We start from the raw sequence: 17,677 nt of genomic DNA on the forward strand, positions 1-17,677 counted from the left end.
TCCGTGCTTCTCTCCTGGCCTCTTGCACAGAGGCGCTGCTTCCACTGTGGACGTGTTTGTGTTTGTCAGCGAGCACTGAGCCACCAGCACGTGTGTGCCCCAGGGCGCTGCTCTAGCTCTGGCCGGGTGGCCTCCACACGGCGGTGCGCGGCCTCACTGCCTGGAGCCGCAACTCCTTCCCAGCGGCGTTCCGGCCTCCAGGCGCCTGAAGAAAGGTGTCCCCATCGCACGTGGCCTCCCCCATGCAGCTCAGTGGCCCGCCTGCCCCGGCCGCTTGCCCACCAAGGCCTGCACGTCCCCGTGCCCGGCCCCTCGGGCCCTTCGCTCGGAGCGGCTCCCTCCAGCAGAGGCAGAGGGAGGGAGAGCGGGCGGCCGAGGCAGCCCCACTGCGCCCGCTGACCAGGGGCCGTTTCTTTCCCCCAGGAGCCACACGCGACATCGGCTCAGCGCTGACCCGCATGTGCATGCGGCACCGCAGCATCGAGGCCAAGCTGCGGCAGTTCACCAAGTAAGCACACGCCCCTCCTGGCGGCGCACCGTGGCCAAATGAAGAGGCGGCTTGGAGCTCCTGGTTGCGCGTAGTCCCACCAGCAGGAGCCCCGCCCCCTGCCCCGAGCCCCGCCCCCTGCCCCGCCCCGCCCCGAGCCGGGCGAGGGCGAGGCTCCAGTGGGTGCCTGGGTCGCACAGGGCACCCCGGCGATGCTGCCCGGGCTCACTCCAAGAGCCGCAGGGCTCCTCAGAGTCCAGGGCTGCAGCGGCTGCCACGTCGCCCCCGCTCTTTCCGCGTTGCCCCTGCGTTGTGTCTGGAGCGTTCTGCGCAGTGGTGGGCTGGGCGGGCGAGGGGGATCGGCGGCTCTGCCTCGGGCAGCAAAGCGGCATGAGCAGGCGGGATGCTGCCCTCGGGGGGCTTGGGGCTGCCTTCATAGCCCACCTGTCTTAGTGTTTCTCCCGCCGCAGCGCCTTGGTGGAGAGCCTCATAAACCCTCTGCAGGACAGGATCGAGGATTGGAAGAAATCTGCTAATCAACTCGACAAAGACCACGCAAAAGGTAACATGGGGGCGCGGACTGGCTCCACCCGTGCTAGGCGTGGGGGTACCCCGGCTGCCTGGAGGGGAAGCCCCCTCAGAGGGGGCCTGGAAGGGACCCTGAGTCCCCTCTGATTTGGAGCAGCCCCTTCCGGTTCTCCTCCTCCCATGCCGCCCCCTCGGCTGCTCCCGGCCGTAAGCCGGAGGGTATGTGTGTCCGGTGGAGGGCAGGCCAAAGGCAGTCCTCCGGGAGCATTTCTGCACTGCAGCTGCAGCCTGGCCGTGCTCTCATCCCATCTCTGTAGAGTACAAACGAGCCCGCCACGAGATCAAGAAGAAGGCCTCTGACACCCTGAAGCTCCAGAAGAAAGCCCGCAAAGGTGAGCCTCCTGCCACTCCACGCCAGGATGGCCTCCTCAGCTCCAGGACACCTTTGCCTGCCCGCCGGGGCTGTGGCCAGGGCCCTCCCGGCCCGTGCAGGCGTCCCAGGGCTTCCTGGGGCACTAGAAGGAGCATGGGAGAGATCCCGGGGCCCCCAGAGGTCTCCGAGCAGGGCTGGGCGAGCGCTTTGTTGGCTTGGCTGGGGGTCAGCGCAGTCCGCACGGTCTCCTTTGGGGCCTGGCCCTTGCTGGGGGCACGTGGCCAAGAGGCCTCGGCTTCTCGCTCCAGGAATTCCCTCCTCGGCAGATTTCATCTCGCAACCCCTTTTCTGGGAAGGAAACTGGAGCCCCATGTGTCCCCTGCTGCTCTTCACCTGGTCCACTGCCGAGAGGACATTGCTGGCATCCCTGGGGGGCTCCCTGGGCGAGCGCTGGGGTGGCAGGCTGGGGGGATGGCTCTGTACATTAGCCTGCCTTTCACACAGACTTCTTTCTCTCCCTTATTCTCGCTCGTCTCTTCCCTCCTTTCCACATCCTTCCTGTAGAACTTCTTGGTAAGTCAACTTCTGCGGGCCCAGGTGCCCCCCTCCCCTCCCCTCCCCTCCCCTCCCCATGGCCTTGGCTTCGCTCCCCATGCCTCCCCCTCACCACCGTTCTCGCCACCCTCTGCCACGGTTGGGCCCGAACTGAAGCTTGGCTCCCGGAGCGGGACGCAGGAGCCACCTGCCAGCAGGGCCCTCGGGCAGGCCACAGGCCGAGGGCCGGGTCCAGCGTCGCTCAGCTCCCGGCCCTCCATGCTGGAGGCCATGCAGGCTGTGGGGCAGCAGCTCCTGCCCTCTGCCGCAGGGTCTCCCCCGGCAGAGGCCGGAGGCTCTCACACCGTCGTAGGGGCCGGGCCGGGCCGGGCCACGGTTCCTGCACCCCACCTCACTGCAGCGAGGGGAGACCCTGCGCAGGCCCCCCGGGCACGCCCTGCGAGCCGCCTCCCATCCCTGGGCCTGCAGTGGCAGAAGGGGCAAGTACGGCGCAGGCCCGGCCCCGCGGGCCCCAGCTCTCCCCAGGCAGTGGCTGAGCTCCCAGCCTGCCTCTGCAGCCTGGCCCAGACGCTCGCGGGATGGAGGCCGCGCAGGCAGCGCGCGGGTCGCACGGCACCCGGCATGGGGAGCTGGCCTGGCAGCAAGGCCCTTGCTTGCTGCTGCCCCTCCGGTGCCGTGCGGCTGTGGCAACCAGGCCGGGGGACGCCTGGAAGGGTCTTCCGGACCACCCCCAGCCCGGCGGCCCACAAGCCTGCCCTGGGGCTCTCTGGACAACCGCCCCCCAGGCCCTGAGCTCCTCTGGGACTTACGAACTAGGCTGGAAGGCACTGTGGGCCTGTCTTGTCTACCCCGTGGCCCCCACCGGCCCCCCTGGGAAGCCACAAGCAGGTCGGGGGCAGGACCCACCCCACTCGCGCCCCTCAGTCCCGAGGGTCTCCATTCTGGTGCAACTGGAAAGGAAGCCAAGGCAGAGCTGATCGCTTGTTTAGCTTGGACAACCTGGCGTCCCTGAGGCCACGAAGGGGTGGGGCGGGGGGGCGCATGTTGTGGGGATGCGACCCAGGGAAGCCTCTCCGGCTTGCAGGTGGCGAGATTCACAGAGGGGCAGAGGGCCTCGGCTGAGCTCAGTGCCAGGACAGAGGGACAGCTCGAAGCGGCTGGCTTGCAAGAGCTGTTGAAGGCGACACTCAGGCACCATGGGGCTCTCCCACTGAGGGGACCACGCTGCAGCGGGGCTGGGCCTGGGAGAGGCCCGTGTGCCCAGACCTTTCAGGGCCTCAGGCGTACCATTGGATCCACACCCGAGGCTGGCTGGGCGAAGCGAAGCGATTCCCACAGGCAGCTTCTGCTCCGCCCCACCAAGAGCAGCGCAGCTGTCATGGCAGGCCTGAACCACACAGTCGTGCCCCCCCCGGCCCCCACCCCCCTCTCCCCCCCCCCCCCCCCCCCCCACCCCCCCCCCCGGCTCTGCTGCGCCTGTCCCACATGGCCCGGGGGCCAGCACTGAGATCCGCTCCCCTGAACCCGACGCACCCCCACAGTGGCCGCGCCTGATGGAACAACCGCAGTCGCCCTCCACACCCCTCCCCTCCAGGGCCTGGCTGGGGCCTGGCTGGGGCCAGGCTGCCGTGGCGCCTCCCCCGAGCCGCAGGGGTGCCTCTGGTCTGCCCCCTTCCCACCCCCCAGCAGGGTCAGGATCTCAGCCGTGGCTCCCCGGCCTCCCGCCACCCGCCTCTCTGCTGCTCCCGGAGCGGCATCCCCCTGGGCTGCGCAGGCACCTTGCTCGGCCTTGCATGCCAGCTTCTGGGGGCCGGGAGGCTCCCCTGCAGGGGCTGTGCTGGGGCCGCCCCCTCGGCTGGGCAGTGGCCCTGGACTGGGCCCAGCGCTCTCGCTGAGCCTGGCACACCTGCCAAGCCGCCCAGCACGCCAGGGCAGCTGCTGGCGGGGAGGTGCGTGCCCTGCAGCCCTCAGCAGCTGGGTGTGCACAGCCCCACTGCTCCCGCCCACGGCCCTGGGGTCTCAGAAAGGGTGGGGCCCGGGTCGGGGCGGTGGTGGGACGGGAGCTTTGCTCAGACAAGGGTTGGTGCCTCTGGTCCACTGGGACTCCCGTCAGACTGCCCCCCCGCACACGCTCCGCGGCTTCTTCCTGGAATCATGCAGGCCAGACAGACTGGGCTTCGTGCTGTGCTCCCCAGGAGCGAGCGAGTCTGCTGGTGAGGGCGGAAAGGGCTGATGCTGACCGGAGCGTCGCTTCTAGTCGCTCTAGAAACTGCCTGGGCAGGGCATGTGCGTGCGCCGGTGCAGGGAAGCGGCGGGGCTTTGATTCAGCCCCGGTTACAAATGTTTGTCAGCGAAGTAAGACCTGCAGGATGGGAACCGCTCCAGGCCACGTCTCCGAGAGTGACATGGAAGGTCTGCGGCAGAGGAGGAGAACGCCTCTCCCGCGGGAAATAGTTGGCCGTGTTTGCACCAGACACGTCTGCTGTGCTAGAACCGGATTCACGTCTGGTGAATCCGGTTCCCGTGGGACGGGGGGCGGCACCGAGGCCGGGCCGAGAGCGGCTCATCCTCAGGCTCACCACCCGGCGCTCGGCACCTCCCGCACCTGACCCTGCGATGCCGGGGGGGCCTCCATCCCCTCGTGCAATGCCGTTCACAAACGGGCTGAACTGGTGGGGGTGCACGACGGTGCCGTGGGGTGGAGGGCTGGGCGCCGTGCGAGGACACCGGCGGCGGTGTGTGGCCGGCAGCCTTCCTTGGCCCCCTGCGCCGCCTCTGCACCCCTCGGCCTGCTCCCCGCACGTCGCTGGAACGGCTCCCTGCAGTGCGGTCTCGGGAGGAGCCACAAGCCGCCCGCTCAGCGCTCTGCTCTTGGCGCCAGCCATGACGGCGAGGCCGAATCTGTGCAGGGGCCTCGCGGGCCTGGGTCCTCTGGGACTGGGGGCAGAGGCGGTGACACCCCTCCTGCTCTCGCCCGCAGGGAAGGGCGACCTGCAGCCTCAGCTCGACAGTGCACTCCAGGACGTCAACGACATGTACCTGCTGTTGGAGGAGACCGAGAAGCAGGCTGTCCGCAAGGCCCTCATCGAGGAGCGGGGCCGCTTCTGCACCTTCATTGCCTACCTGCAGCCCGTGGTGGTATGTCCCCCTCTGACCCGGCTGGCCCGGCCCTGCCCTGCCCTGCCCTGCCCTGCCCTGCCCTGCCCTGCCCTGCCTCCCTTCCCCGGGCGGAGAGCCTCAGGCATGGTGGGGGGGGTTGCACCGCCCACGTGACCAGGACTCCAGGCGGCCAGAAGCCAGCACGGCCCTGCTCTGGAGCCTCCCGGCCTGCCCGGCACTCAGGATCTGAGGTGTGTGTGTGTGGGGGGGGGGGGGTTGGCCTCCCCTCCCTGTCACTGCCCCAAGCATAGGACCTACTTTCCACCTCTGCCCAAAGCTTTCTTGTGGAATGATTCCATTTGGAAATTAATCAGAAATTAATATACCAAATTTTCAGGAATATGTGAATGCAAATTAGGATGCAAAAATGTCTGCAAAAGTTGTTCTCCTAAGGGAGGTGTCACAAGCGGGACCATCTGTTTTTTAATCCTGAGTGGCGCTGATCTCCCTGAGAGCTGAGAGAGAGAAGTGGACACACAGGCAGCCAGTCCTGGATTTGCAAGCCAAGCACTCTCTTGTTGACTACAGTATGGAAGGAATCGCTCGCACCCACTCACACGAACACTCACCCTCTCATACGCACCAGGAACACCCCCCCTTGGAGCTGGTCCGCCTCACACGGAGCAACTTGCAGGCGCTGCAGCACCGGCGAGTCTGGCCCCGGGCCGCCTGCAAGTCCCTGCTTTTCACTCCTTCCCCGCATTCTTCGTTTGACCTCCTGTAGGTGGGGACATGCAGTCTGCTCTCCTCTGGGCCATCGTCCGGAGGACTTTAAACATAGCGAGTTTCGCCCAGAAGACTTTAAACTGATCTGGGGGGGTGGGGATCAGGTCCCCCAAAACCTGTCTGCACTGGACAAGTGTGGGGGGGATCAGGGCTCTGGGAGCAGGGTTTTAGAGGCACTGCAGGGACTGACAGGACTCCTACAGAGAGGGGCCAGGTATCAGGGAGGATGGGAGGAAGGAGGAGGTTGGGGACTCCAAGGAAAGGAAGCGGTGGGAAGGAGTTGAGGTGCATGTACACCAGTGCTAGGAGCCTGGGTAATAAGCAGGAAGAGCTTGAAGCTCTCCTGGGAATAGGAGGGTATGACCTGGTGGGAATCACAGAAACTTGGTGGGATGAAAGGCAAGTCTGGAACGTGAGGGGTGTCACCTTTTTAGAAAGGACAGGAAGGGAAAGAGGGGTGGGGGGGTGGCTTCATACATCAGGGAAGGGTTAGGATGCAGGGAGATAGGATGCAGCGCAGATGGGGATTCGGCAGAGGCAGTCTGGGTGAAACTTAGGGGTTTTGACAGGGAAAGAGACCTGGCAGTGGGGGTATGTTAGCGCCCTCCAGGTCAACATGAGACTCTGGATGATATCCTGACAGACCAGATTCTAAGGATATCTCGGAGGAGAGACACAGTAATTATGGGAAATTTCAGTCTCCCAGATATTATTTGGGAGACTCACTCGGCGGTGACAGTCGGGTCATGTCACTTCCTAGAAGCTATAGAGGGAGAGTTTTTCGCACAGAGGGTCCGAGAGGCGATGAGTGGGGGAATTGACTTGGTCTTGACCAATAGAGAGGAGCGGATAGATGAAGTACAGATTAGGGGAGCTCTGGATGCGAGCGATCACTCCATCCTTTGCTTTGAGATCAGGGGACTGGGGCCGTGCAGCAGGTCGAGCACTAGAAGCTGGGACTTCAAGGGGCCAGCTTTGGCCAACTGAAGGCCAGACTGGGGAAGGTCTCCTGGGATGGGTTACTGGTAGGCAAGCGAGTTGAGGAGGGGTGGATGGCACTCAAAAGGGAGGTTTTGGAGGCGCAAGCCTTGACGATACCTCTAGTCAGTAAGGTGGGGAGGCGGAGGAGAGCGCTGCCATGGATGTGAAAGGAGGTGGTTAGGGGGATTAGACACAAGAGGAACCTCCGTAGGAAGTGGGTACTGGGGCAAATAGACAAAAGGGTATACTGGGAGGAGGAGGCCCGTTGCAGAAGGATTCTTCACAAGGCTAAGGCTGATTACAAGCTGAGACTTGCCAAGAATATCAAGAGCAACAAAAAGGGCTTCTTTCAGCATGTGAATAGGAAGAGGAAGGGGAGACAAGTGGTGGCACCGCTGAATAAGGAGGAAGGAGATCCAGTGACTGGTATGAGGGAACAGGCACAGATGCTAAATGACTGTTTTGCCTCTGTGTTCTCCCCAAAAGCAGGACGGGGGAGATCCGCATAGGAGATTAGATGAGGCCGGGGACTTAGGGGCACAGATTAGAGTCACCCCCCTAGAAGTCGAGGGCTTCCTCAGGGCATTGAACGTTACAAAGGCGCCAGGCCCTGACGGGTTACACCCGAGAGTACTTCGAGAATTGGCCGGGGTTCTCTCACGCCCGCTGGCCTCCATTTTTGAGGCTTCATGGAGAACGGGTGAAGTTCCAGAGGACTGGAGGGTGGCGTCAGTGGTCCCAATTTTCAAAAAGGGTAGTAGAAAGGACCTGGGGAATTACAGACCAGTTAGCCTTCGTCCATTGTAGGAAAAACAATGGAAAGGCTCATAATAGAGAGAGATCTAGTGATGCTAGACAGGGAAGGGAGGCTGGCAGCCACACAACACGGCTTCTGCAAAAACAGGTCCTGCCAGACAAACCTTGTGGAATTCTATGACAAGGTTTCAAGATGGAGGGGATGCAGTGGATGTGGTTTATGTACCTGGATTTCAGCAAGGCCTTTGACAAAGTGCCCCATGATATCCTGGTGGAGAAACTGAGGAGTTTTGGGATACACCAAAGCACTGTCCGGTGGATTAGGGCATGGGTGACTGACCGAAAGCAGAGGGTGACCATTAGTGGGGAATCATCGGGATGGTGGCCAGTGACAAGCGGGGTCCCCCAGGGCTCTGTCCTGGGGCTGATCCTATTTAATCTTTTCATCAATGACATGGAAGAAGGGGTGAACAGTTTGCTGATCAAATTCGCAGATGATACTAAAACTGGAGCAGTGGCCACAACTGAGGAGCAGGTACTCCAGATCCAAAAGGATCGGGACAGACTAGGGGAGTGGGCAGGAGACAACAGGATGGCGTTCAATGTGGATAAGCGCAAGGTCTTGCACTTGGGGCATAGGAGTAAGTGTCATAAGTACAGGTTAGGGGACAAGTGGCTGGAGAGCAGCACTTGTGAAAGGGACCTCGGGGTGCTGGTTGACTGCAGGCTGAACATGAGCCAGCTGTGTGATGCGGTGGCCAAGAGGGCGAACGCCACCCTTGGTTGCACAGCCAGAAGTGTGGCTTCTAGATCGAGAGAGGTATTACTACCACTCTATACGACTCTGGTGCGCCCACAACTGGAGTATTGTGCTCAGTTTTGGGCCCCTCATTACAGGAAGGATATAGCCAGGTTAGAGTCAGTGCAGCGTAGGGCCACAAGGTTGGTGGCCGGTTTGCAGGGGATCGGGTATGAGGCGAGACTGAGGGAACTGGGTCTCTTCAGCCTGGAGAAGAGGAGACTCAGGGGGGATCTGTTGGCGACATACAGGTATGTGAGGGGGTGTCACACAGAGGTGGGGAGAGACCTGTTCTCCCCTGCAGAGGAAGGCAGGACGCGCTCCGACAGAGCAAAGCTCAGGGAACCCGGGTTCCATTTAGATGCCAGGAAGCACTTCCTGACAGCCAGGACCCTGAGGGTGTGGAATGGGCTTCCCTGGGAGGTGGCTGAGGCCCCATCGGTGCGGGTGTTCAGGGATAGGCTGGACATGCACATGGTGGGCATGTTGTGAGCGGAGCCGGCTGGAGCCGGGGGTCAGACCTTGCACTGTTTCTGTGTTCCCCTTTGCACTTCCTTCGAAAGGTTCTTCTCCCTCACTTGCCTTAGAAGCCGTCCCTGGGACTCTCGGCCAGAATTGCTCCAACTTTCATCCAGGGTCTCGGAGGCCATTTCATTCCCATCCTGCTCCTTGCCAGTCTTCAGGCTTTCCATTTCTTCACCCAAAGAGGCCTATTCCTTCCCTCCCTTCCTTCCGCCATTCACTCATTGCAGGGGTCCCAAATCCGTTGTTGCCCTGTGGCAAAGCCGGTCAGAGGAGCCAGGCAGGTGCCAGGATCGGGGCAGGACTGAAGGGGCCCAGGCCATGGCTGCTGCGTCCACACGAGGGGTTGCACAGGGCTCCCCGGAGGACCTGCCCCGGCCAGCCCAGAGCCACCTCCGCAGCTTCCCCGGCTGCCCTGCTGCCAGGCGGCGACCCCCAAGGGACCCCTTTGCTCTTGCTGCTGCCAGACCCAGCAGGGCCCCTGCGGTGGTGTCCCCCAAGTGGGGTGCACCACAGTACCTGTTGCCCCTCGTCATCCACCACACGGCGCCAGCAGGCCCGGCCTGGGGTGAGTGCCCCGTTTTCCTCCGGCTCTCAACCCCTTCAGGCCAGCGGAGTTGCACTCCTGCCTCAGTTCCTTCTCTGGCACTCTCCGAGGCATTCCCCACACCGGGTGTTGGCAGCCCTGGCCGCAGCCACGGCCCCAGTGACTGGGCGCACGCCCCATGCCCCGAGCCCCTCACCCACCGGACCGGTCCCAGCCGGGGGGGGGCAGGGGGCCCCTCAGTGCCCTGCAGAAGCGCCACAGCCGGGCTCGTCCTTCTCGTGCAGACGGGAGAGCTTGCCATGCTGGGGGAGATCACGCACCTGCAGGGCATCCTGGACGACCTGGCGGCGCTGAGTGCTGAGCCCCACAAGCTGCCCTCCGCCAGCGAGCAGGTGGGGGCACGGGAGGGGTTGGGGCGGGGCGAGGGGGGGCCCCTCCTTGTGGCGTGTGTGGTGGGGCCGCGATCGGAGGCGGCGGCAGCTTTGAAAGGGGCGGTCATGGGCCAAGCGTTCCTGGTCTGGCCTGTCAAGGCAGGCCACGCGGTTTCAAGGCTGCCGGTGCACGTACAGCGAGGCCAGGGCATGCGTGGGGTCGTGGCTGGCCTTCCCTGTTCCGGGTGGGCCACTGCCGCCCGAACCCCGCTCTGCGTGGAGTGGCCGTGTGGTGTGGCTGCCCAGCGGAGTCGTGCCAAACTTTTCGCAGGTGATCAAAGACCTGAAGGGCTCCGATTACAGCTGGTCTTACCAGACGCCACCACCCTCCCCCAGCAGCTCCGGGTCCCGCAAGTCCAGCATGTGCAGGTAAGGCCAGGGCAGCTGGGGGCGGGTGTCATGCCGGGATCCACCCCACCCCCCGACCTCCCCCCGTGGCCCCCCTGCCCACACGGAGCAGCAGACTACTCCTGGCAGCACCCCTGCCTGTGGGGAGCCCCCAGCGGCCGGGTGCGATTTGGGCTCCCCTGTGGAGGGACGCAGGGGGGGCACCCGGAGGGAAGCTGCATCTGGTGTGCGTAAATCCGTGGGCCGAGGAGATGGGCAAGGGCCGTGGCAGCATGAGGTGCTTGTGTGCCCGCAGAGGGGCTGCCCGGACACCTCCCCTTTCTCCGCCCCGGGAGGGCGCTGGGTGCCACGCGCCTGTGTGCGGCCCGGCTGACCCTCGGAAGCGCCACGCTCCCCCCTCCCCTCGCCTCCCCTCGCCTGTGCGCTCCCGTCGTGCCGCTGCCCAGCCGGGCGGACAGCCCTGTGGGCCGGCTCGCTCACCGGCTCTTCCGTCTGCGCCGCCGCAGCCTGGCCCAGCCACTCAACGCCAGCACCCACCTGTCCAGTGTCTCCTCGCACGACTCGGGCTTCATCTCCCAGGACGCGCTCTTCTCCAAGCCGCCGTCTCCAATGCCCTCGGACATCACCAGTCAGGTCAGTCCCCCGGCGGTGCCTCCGGAGGCATTAAAGCAGAGAGGGACCCAATCCGCCTTGTCCGCCACCTGGCCGTGCCGTGCGGCTTCGCCGGCAAGTCGGGGACCAGCACCAGCTGCTGCCGGGAGCCACAGTTTTGCAGGGGGAACAGGCCCCCACTAGTGAGTGGCCGCCCCACAAGTATGGAGCCGGAGGCCCCAGGCCCACGAGCCCAACTTGCCGGCAGCACCTCAAAGTGCCCCAGGCTCCCCTCGGGCCCCGAGTGGGAGGACTTGGCCTGGCGGAGGAGCGTGCTCAGTGGAGTGGCAGACGCTGGAACCCCCGCTGCAGTGGGGGGGGCGGCTTCGCCTGAGGCTCCCGGTCTGGCCGGGCTGACTCTGCTGCCCTCCGCGGGACCTGCCTCACCCAGCTATGCCGCAGGGCTCCGGGGGTGGATGGGCCAGCTGCCCGTGGCAGTGGGGGCTACTGGCCAGCCCCTGCAGCAGTGGTACAGCGCAGTGGACTCGGGAAGCACACCGAGCCCCTCCTGGCCGGGGGAGCATCGAGCCAAGCATCTGCCGGGCTGGCCGGGGGCTCAGCACCGGGGCTGGCTGCATCCGTCCTGCAGAAGGGGCCGTGCCCTGGGCAGCGGAGGCCCCCGATCCTTTCTTCCTGGCCTGTCCCCCAGCATCGGGGGCGTGTGTGGATTGGGGCCGGGGCCGGGCCGGGCCCCAGAATGTCCAGGGGAGTTGTGAGGGCCGGGAGGAGGTTAAGACGGCGGAACAGTCAGGCCAGAGGGGTTTGCCAGAAGCCGCCTGCCTCAGCAGTCTGCCCCCGCCCCCCGCTGCCCAGGGCCGTATGTGAGGACGACCCTGCTTGGCTGCCCACCCCGCTCCTCCTGCAAGACGCTTCTCCGGGGGACACCCGCACCGGCCTGTGCAGAGCAGTGCTTGTGCCACCCAGCCCCAGCGCCGGCATGCCAAGTCAGGCTGCGCTCCCCCTTCTCCTCCTCTCCCCGCCCCGCCTGCTGCTTCCCTCTGGCTGCCAGCACGTAACCGGGTCTCTTCTCTTCTTCTCCACACTCTTCTGTGTTGCTCCTGCTGATCTCGGACTTTGGGCATGGCAGAAGTCCTCCAGTTCTGCGTCATCCGAGGCATCCGAAACCTGCCAGTCCGTTAGCGAGTGCAGCTCCCCAACCTCGGTTAGTGCTCGCCACAGCGGCGCAGTCTGGCGGCCAAAAGCTGCCGCTTGACCCGGCACCCCCTGACCCACAGGCCGGGCCTTGCCCCCGCATGCTCGGCGCTCACGTGCCCCCTTGGGTGACGGCCGGGCGCACACCAGAGCCCCCCCAGTCCCTGCCCTGGCGCCCCCTCCCCCATGTTGGCTGGCTTTCTGCTCCCCCCGCGGTCCTGGCTCGATGGTCTGGCGCAGCCCCAGCTCCCCCGGCAGTCCCGCTCAGCAGGCCCCAGTGCCGCCGTGATCCCGGGAGCACCGGGCCCTCCTCACCACAGTCTCTTGCTGTGTTGCAGTGGAAACCCCTGAATGTAGCTCACGCGCCCCGGACCGAAGGGAGCTCCTGGAGAAGCCTTAGCCTGGTGTGTATCTTGCGGGGCGCCTGTTCCAGCCCGGCTGCAGGGCGTCTCCTCAGGGCCTTGGCTGGCCTGTGGGCAGCCGACTCCGCGCTGCCTTCGCCTCGCACGCACGTACACGCCTCTCACTCGCAGATCCACTTTCCTCCTGTGGGATCCTGGCCCCACCCCAGCAGGGAGAGCCTGCCCAGCCCCCCAAACTGCCCCCAAAGAACCCGCTACCCTGGCCCTGCAGGCCACACCTCCCAAGCCCCCCTGGGGGGCCTTGACCTTCCCGAGGGGAGAACCAAGGAATGCGCTGTGGGCCCAGCCGGGAACCCAGCTCCTGGAGCTGTTCCAGGCAGCAGGTGGGGTCTTTTGGGCGCCCCCCAGAACGAGACTCTCTGCCTGTGCAAGGGCCAGGGCCCCCGCCTTTGCAGGCCGGCTCCTTCCCTGGGCACCTCTTGGGGGGAGTGCCCATCACAAGCCCTGCAGGCAGACCTGGGCAGCCGGGCCCTGCTGGGGAGGGGAGGGGCTGTGGTGCTCCCAGCCCAGCAAGGAAACCAACCCCAGGCAGGCCCAGAGAAGCGTTTCCCTGCCTGCGAGTGAGCAAGTCGGCACGGTGAGGGATCACTGCAGTCCAGTGAGCTTGTTAGGCAAGGGTTTCTCTGGAGCCCGAGCAAGCCTTGGCTTAGCCGGTGCTCTCCCAGCTCGTCTCCAAGGCTGAGCTTCATGTGCACGCAAACTGTGTGCGTGTCCTTGCTTTGGTTTGCGGAGATTTCAAGTGTGCGCATCCTTCCCCCCTCGCTTCTAGCGCACAGGTGCGCCCGTCTCCAAATCATGCGCGTTTTCCATGCCGCTGAGCACATTCCTGGCCAAAAAGGAGCTGGAGCGAATTTGAGAAAGGCTCAGAGACATGGCGAGGCCATCTTGGGCTGCCCCCAGCCCCTGGCCATGCTGCCTCCGCGTTTTCCGTGCAGCCCAAGCCCCTGCCCTCTGCAGGCCCTTCCACAGCCTCCTCTTTGCCACCGCAACCCCAGGGACCAGGCAGGGGCACCGCTGCTTTGGACTCAGAATGCTGCCTGGGCTGATGGAGATCCGGGCTCTTGGAGAGTCCCAGCTGATGGTGGATCTTTGGAGGCCAGCCCTGGGGCTGGCGGCCATGCAAGGGACCGAGGGGCTCGCGGCACTCCCCTGGCGGTGCCTTCGCTTTGTGGCCCGCGGTACCTGGGGTTCCAGAACGTCCTGGCTGGAGACCACTACTTCTAGCTTTCTCCCTGCTGAAGGGGAAACACTGAAATCTGCACGGAACTCAAGCTTGGGATTTAGAAACTGCTCACGGGTGTGTCTGCCCCTCCGCTGCCCCCTCTCCTGGGGCAGGATCCCCCCAATCCCCAGAAGCCACAGCCAGAACCCCGTGGCTCTGGGCCAGCAGAGGATCCGCGAAGAGCCCACCTGGGACTTGGGGCCCCTTGGAGCAGTCGGTCAGCTCCGTCGCCTGGCCACGCCGCACTGGCGCACCGCCTCTTGCACCCGCCCGGAGCCCGAACACGACCTCCCCTGCTCAGAGCAGAAGAGCTGCCTGCCAAGAGGACAGAAAATCGGGTTCTGGCTGGGGAGTCTGGCCAGCTTTCTTCCCACGTGGCTTCTCCAGCGGCTGGAGACGAGCCCCAGCAGGATGGCCACCCGCTCCGCGCACGGGGGGATTGAGCGAGCGAGCCAGTCAGCGCTGCCCCTGGGGCCCTCAGCTGCTATGCGCGCCTGTCCCTGGTGCTGCCAAGGCCGGTGGAGGCCGGCGGGGATGACTCGGCCACCTGCCCAGCAATGCAAGATGGTTCCGGGGCCATTGTGTGGCTGCTCTCCCTTCTGCCCCCTCAGCGGCGCCCCTTTCCCTGCCGCGGCCCCGGCCCCTGCCCCCCAGGCGCCCCGTCTTCTCTCCTCCGGTCCCCGCATGTGAGCTTGCGGCGCTGAGGCCCGGCTGCGCTGTGACGCCAGCACCTCTTGGTTTCTGCAGGACTGGTCCAAGGCCGGGGCCTGCGAGCCGCCCGGGGCAGCGACGCTGCAGCGGAGGAAGGACCGGGTCGAGCACCTCCGGGAGGCAGAGCTGGGCTCCGCCACTCTGGCGTATCCTGGCCTGGGCCTCGAGGAAGGGCTCCGACCACGCGTGTCTCCCGCCACCATTGCCGCCAAGGTACGGCCGGGCGTGGGGGTGCCCAGGAGCTGGCGAGGGGAGAATCCCAGAGGCAGCCAGGCTCCGGGAACCTCGTGAGTGCGCGGCCCCAGTGGCAGCCTTCTCCAGCCTGGTGCCCGCCAGGTGCCCGGGACAACAGCTCCCTGGTGGGCTGACCAGGAGAGGCTGGGCGAGGTAGGAAAGGCTGTTAACGGGAGACAGAGCCCTCGGCCCGCTCCCAAAGGCCTTCCCTGGTGCCAAGCAGCCCTCCCGGCTCAGGTCCTTGCGCAGGTGCTTGCCTGGTGGCCCCAGGTGGCCCTGGGCGAGACAGGCTGCCGGGCCCCTCGCCTTTGGAGCTCCGGCTGGGCTTTGACCCAGAAGCCTCCCTGCGGCTGCCAGGTTTTTCTGGCCCAGCTGGGGCTCTGCCTCCAGAGCTCAGCGTGGGGCTGCACCAGGCAGGCGGACCTGGCTGAGCTGGCCTGCATGTCCCGCGTGCGGCTGCACGCAGGAGGGGGGCAGCTCAGCGAGTCGCGCTGAGGGCGAAGGTCTCCGCAGGGTCCCCCCCAGGACGCACAGCAGGGCCAGCATGGCCTGGGGGCTGAGGAAGCCTCTTGGCCTCCCCTGCAGTCCGCGGGTCTTGGGGGGCTGGATGCCCGGCGGCAAGGCCCTGTCGTCCTGCCCGGAGGCACGTTGGCCGGGGCAGTGGCGGCTGCCTGCGGGCCGTGTCACAGGAGCCCCGCACCTCTGCCTTTGACCCAGCATGGCGAGGCGGTGTCCCCGGCCGCCAGCGACCTGGCCCTGGCGCTGACGCGTGGGCTGAGCCTGGAGCAGCAGAAGAGCAGCCGGGACTCGCTGCAGTACTCCAGCGGCTACAGCACCCAGACCACCACCCCCTCCTGCTCGGAGGACACGATCCCCTCACAAGGTAGCGCGCCACTGGGGAGGGGGGTGGAGGGCGCGGGGCAGTCGCTGCAGGCGGTCCGGGAGGGAGGGAATCCGCGTGGCTTGGAAACGGCCGCTTGCCCTTCCGCAGGCAGCTCTGTGGTGACGTCGCCTCCCAGGAGCGCCGTGCAGGCTGGCGAAGCCCTTGCCTTCGGCCGGGGGGCTGCACACGGCGCCCTCTGTGCCTCAGCCCCAGGTGCTCGGCAGGCACGGCCTTTATCTGCGCCTGGCCCGGCACACTTTGCCCTGGAGAAGCCCTGCAGCGCCCGCCTGCCCCATTCGTTGCCGCCTGCCGTTTCGCGACCCCCTGGGAGAGGCCCGTCCCAAGGCAACGCTCGTTTGTTTGGAGTGCCTTGTGGGCTCTGGCGTGACCTCTTCTCTGGACAGCCTTCCTTGATTAGGTGCCCTCCGTCTGTGCTGGACTGTCCCTCCCAGCATCCCCCGGCTGGTAGAGTGGGCCAGGAGTGCCAGCCGTCCCGCGCAGCTGGAGGGTGCCCTCCGGGGATGGCTGCTCCGAGATGCGATGGCCAGACGCGGACGGCAGCCTCCTTTCTGCCCCGCGTCCCCCACGCCAACGCTGCACCTGCCTGTCGCCCCTGCAGGCTCCGACTACGACGGCTACTCGGTGAACGGCGAGGCCGACGGGGAGCCCCAGAGCGACTTCGACAAGTCCTCCACCATCCCACGCAACAGCAACGTTGCCCAGAACTACCGGCGCATGATCCAGACCAAGCGGCCGGCTTCCACCGCCGGCCTGCCCACGGGCACGAGCCTCCCGGCCGGGGCCACCCCAGGCGTGGCCACCATCCGCCGCACCCCCTCCACCAAACCCGCAGTCCGCCGGACCCTTTCCAGCGCCGGCCCCATTCCGATCAGGCCGCCCATTGTCCCCGTCAAGACGCCCACGGTGCCGGACTCGCCTGGCTACGCGGGCCCCACGCGGGTGGGCAGCGAGGAGAGCGTGTTCTACGCCGACGACGCCTCACCGGGCGCCCCGGACTTTGCCAGGGCGTCGCCCAAGAGGCTGAGCCTGCCCAACACGGCCTGGGGCAGCAGCACCATGGAGATCTCGGTGTACGCTGGGGCCGGGAGGCGCCTCTCCTCGGAGGAGGAGGAGCAGCAGCGGCTGGCCGCCAACCGGCACAGCCTGGTGGAGAAGATCGGTGAGCTGGTGGCCAGCGCCCACGCCCTGGCCGAGGGCCAGTTCCCCTTCCCCACTGTGGCCCTGCCTGGCACCGGTCCTGGGGAAGAGACGCCCATGCCTCCCCCCACGGTCCCCAGCGACCCTCCAGCGGAAGACATGCTGGTCGCCATCCGGCGCGGGGTGCGCCTGCGCAGGACCATCACCAACGACAGATCCGCGCCTCGTTTCTTGTGATCACACCCTTCCCGGCTGCCCCCCAGGGCTCTCCGCCTGCAGCCAGAGAGCAGCCTGCAGAAGCGACTGATGGACTGCGAGTGGCAAAGCTGCCGTGCGGAGCCCCCGCCACACGCAACAATGGCTGCAAACGCGACGCCCTGGCGCTGTCTGGCTCCGCACTCGACCCGTGGCTCTCGCCTCCGTCCTGCCCCGTTTCATCGCCTCCCGCACCGGCCATCGTCCCGCTCTGCAGAGATCCGTCTGAGCCACACCGCCAGGATCCTCCGGGATGCCGCCCCAGCTCAGCACAGCGCAGCCGTGGGATGTGGGCGGCCGATGCCTGCAGAACACTGGCCTCATCCAGACACGGGCTCCCCGTTAGTCTTGCGCTGAGCCCTCCCGCCTCTGCGTGGCTTCTTTTCCCATCTGTTTCTGTATTTGCAGCACCTGCATCCACCGTGTTTTAAGAAGGCAGCACAGACGGGTGCGCCGAGCTAACAATCCTTGGAAATGTGGGCCTGTTCCAGCCGGAGCTCTAACACCCAGTTCTGTGGCAGCCTGCGGAAGAAGCCGCCCCTCCCCAGGGCGCCATCGCAGGCGTGCAGCTTTCTTCTGGCTTTGCCATGGGTGCCGGGCTTGCGGGGGCTCCGTCGGAACACGAAGGGTAGCGGATGATCGACACCGCCATCCTTCCCTTGCTTGGTTGGGTCAAGTTAGGCGAGGCCCAGCAGGCTCTGACAACTTGCCCACGAGCTCAGTCCATGGCCTGGCTTGAATCTTGAATCTGGCAGTGGCTCTGGGGGGGGGGGGGGG

The 17,677-nt window shown here is 65.8% G+C and overlaps 1 protein-coding gene across 7 annotated transcripts in view; it reads left to right on the forward strand.

Moving 5' to 3' along the window:
* MTSS2 (MTSS I-BAR domain containing 2) overlaps positions 1-17,647 on the forward strand; it is a 34,325-nt gene extending 16,678 nt beyond the window's left edge. For 2 of the 7 annotated variants that reach the window (XM_044434010.1, XM_044434016.1), the window contains 13 exons: positions 424-508; positions 958-1,049; positions 1,333-1,407; positions 1,953-1,961; positions 4,924-5,081; positions 9,718-9,825; positions 10,136-10,233; positions 10,719-10,845; positions 11,951-12,025; positions 12,354-12,419; positions 14,407-14,583; positions 15,322-15,487; positions 16,107-17,647. In XM_044434010.1, the coding sequence (XP_044289945.1) occupies positions 424-508; positions 958-1,049; positions 1,333-1,407; positions 1,953-1,961; positions 4,924-5,081; positions 9,718-9,825; positions 10,136-10,233; positions 10,719-10,845; positions 11,951-12,025; positions 12,354-12,419; positions 14,407-14,583; positions 15,322-15,487; positions 16,107-16,882 (2,012 nt within the window). In that variant the 3' untranslated portion in view covers positions 16,883-17,647. The remainder of the gene's footprint in view (positions 1-423; positions 509-957; positions 1,050-1,332; positions 1,408-1,952; positions 1,962-4,923; positions 5,082-9,717; positions 9,826-10,135; positions 10,234-10,718; positions 10,846-11,950; positions 12,026-12,353; positions 12,420-14,406; positions 14,584-15,321; positions 15,488-16,106) is intronic. The other 5 variants (XM_044434012.1, XM_044434014.1, XM_044434015.1 and 2 more) reach the window with 5 other exon arrangements.
* The last annotated feature ends 30 nt before the right edge of the window (positions 17,648-17,677 follow it).

The sequence above is a fragment of the Varanus komodoensis genome, unplaced genomic scaffold (genome assembly GCF_004798865.1).
Source record: "Varanus komodoensis strain SLA01 unplaced genomic scaffold, ASM479886v1 scaffold27, whole genome shotgun sequence".
Lineage (NCBI taxonomy): Eukaryota > Metazoa > Chordata > Lepidosauria > Squamata > Varanidae > Varanus > Varanus komodoensis.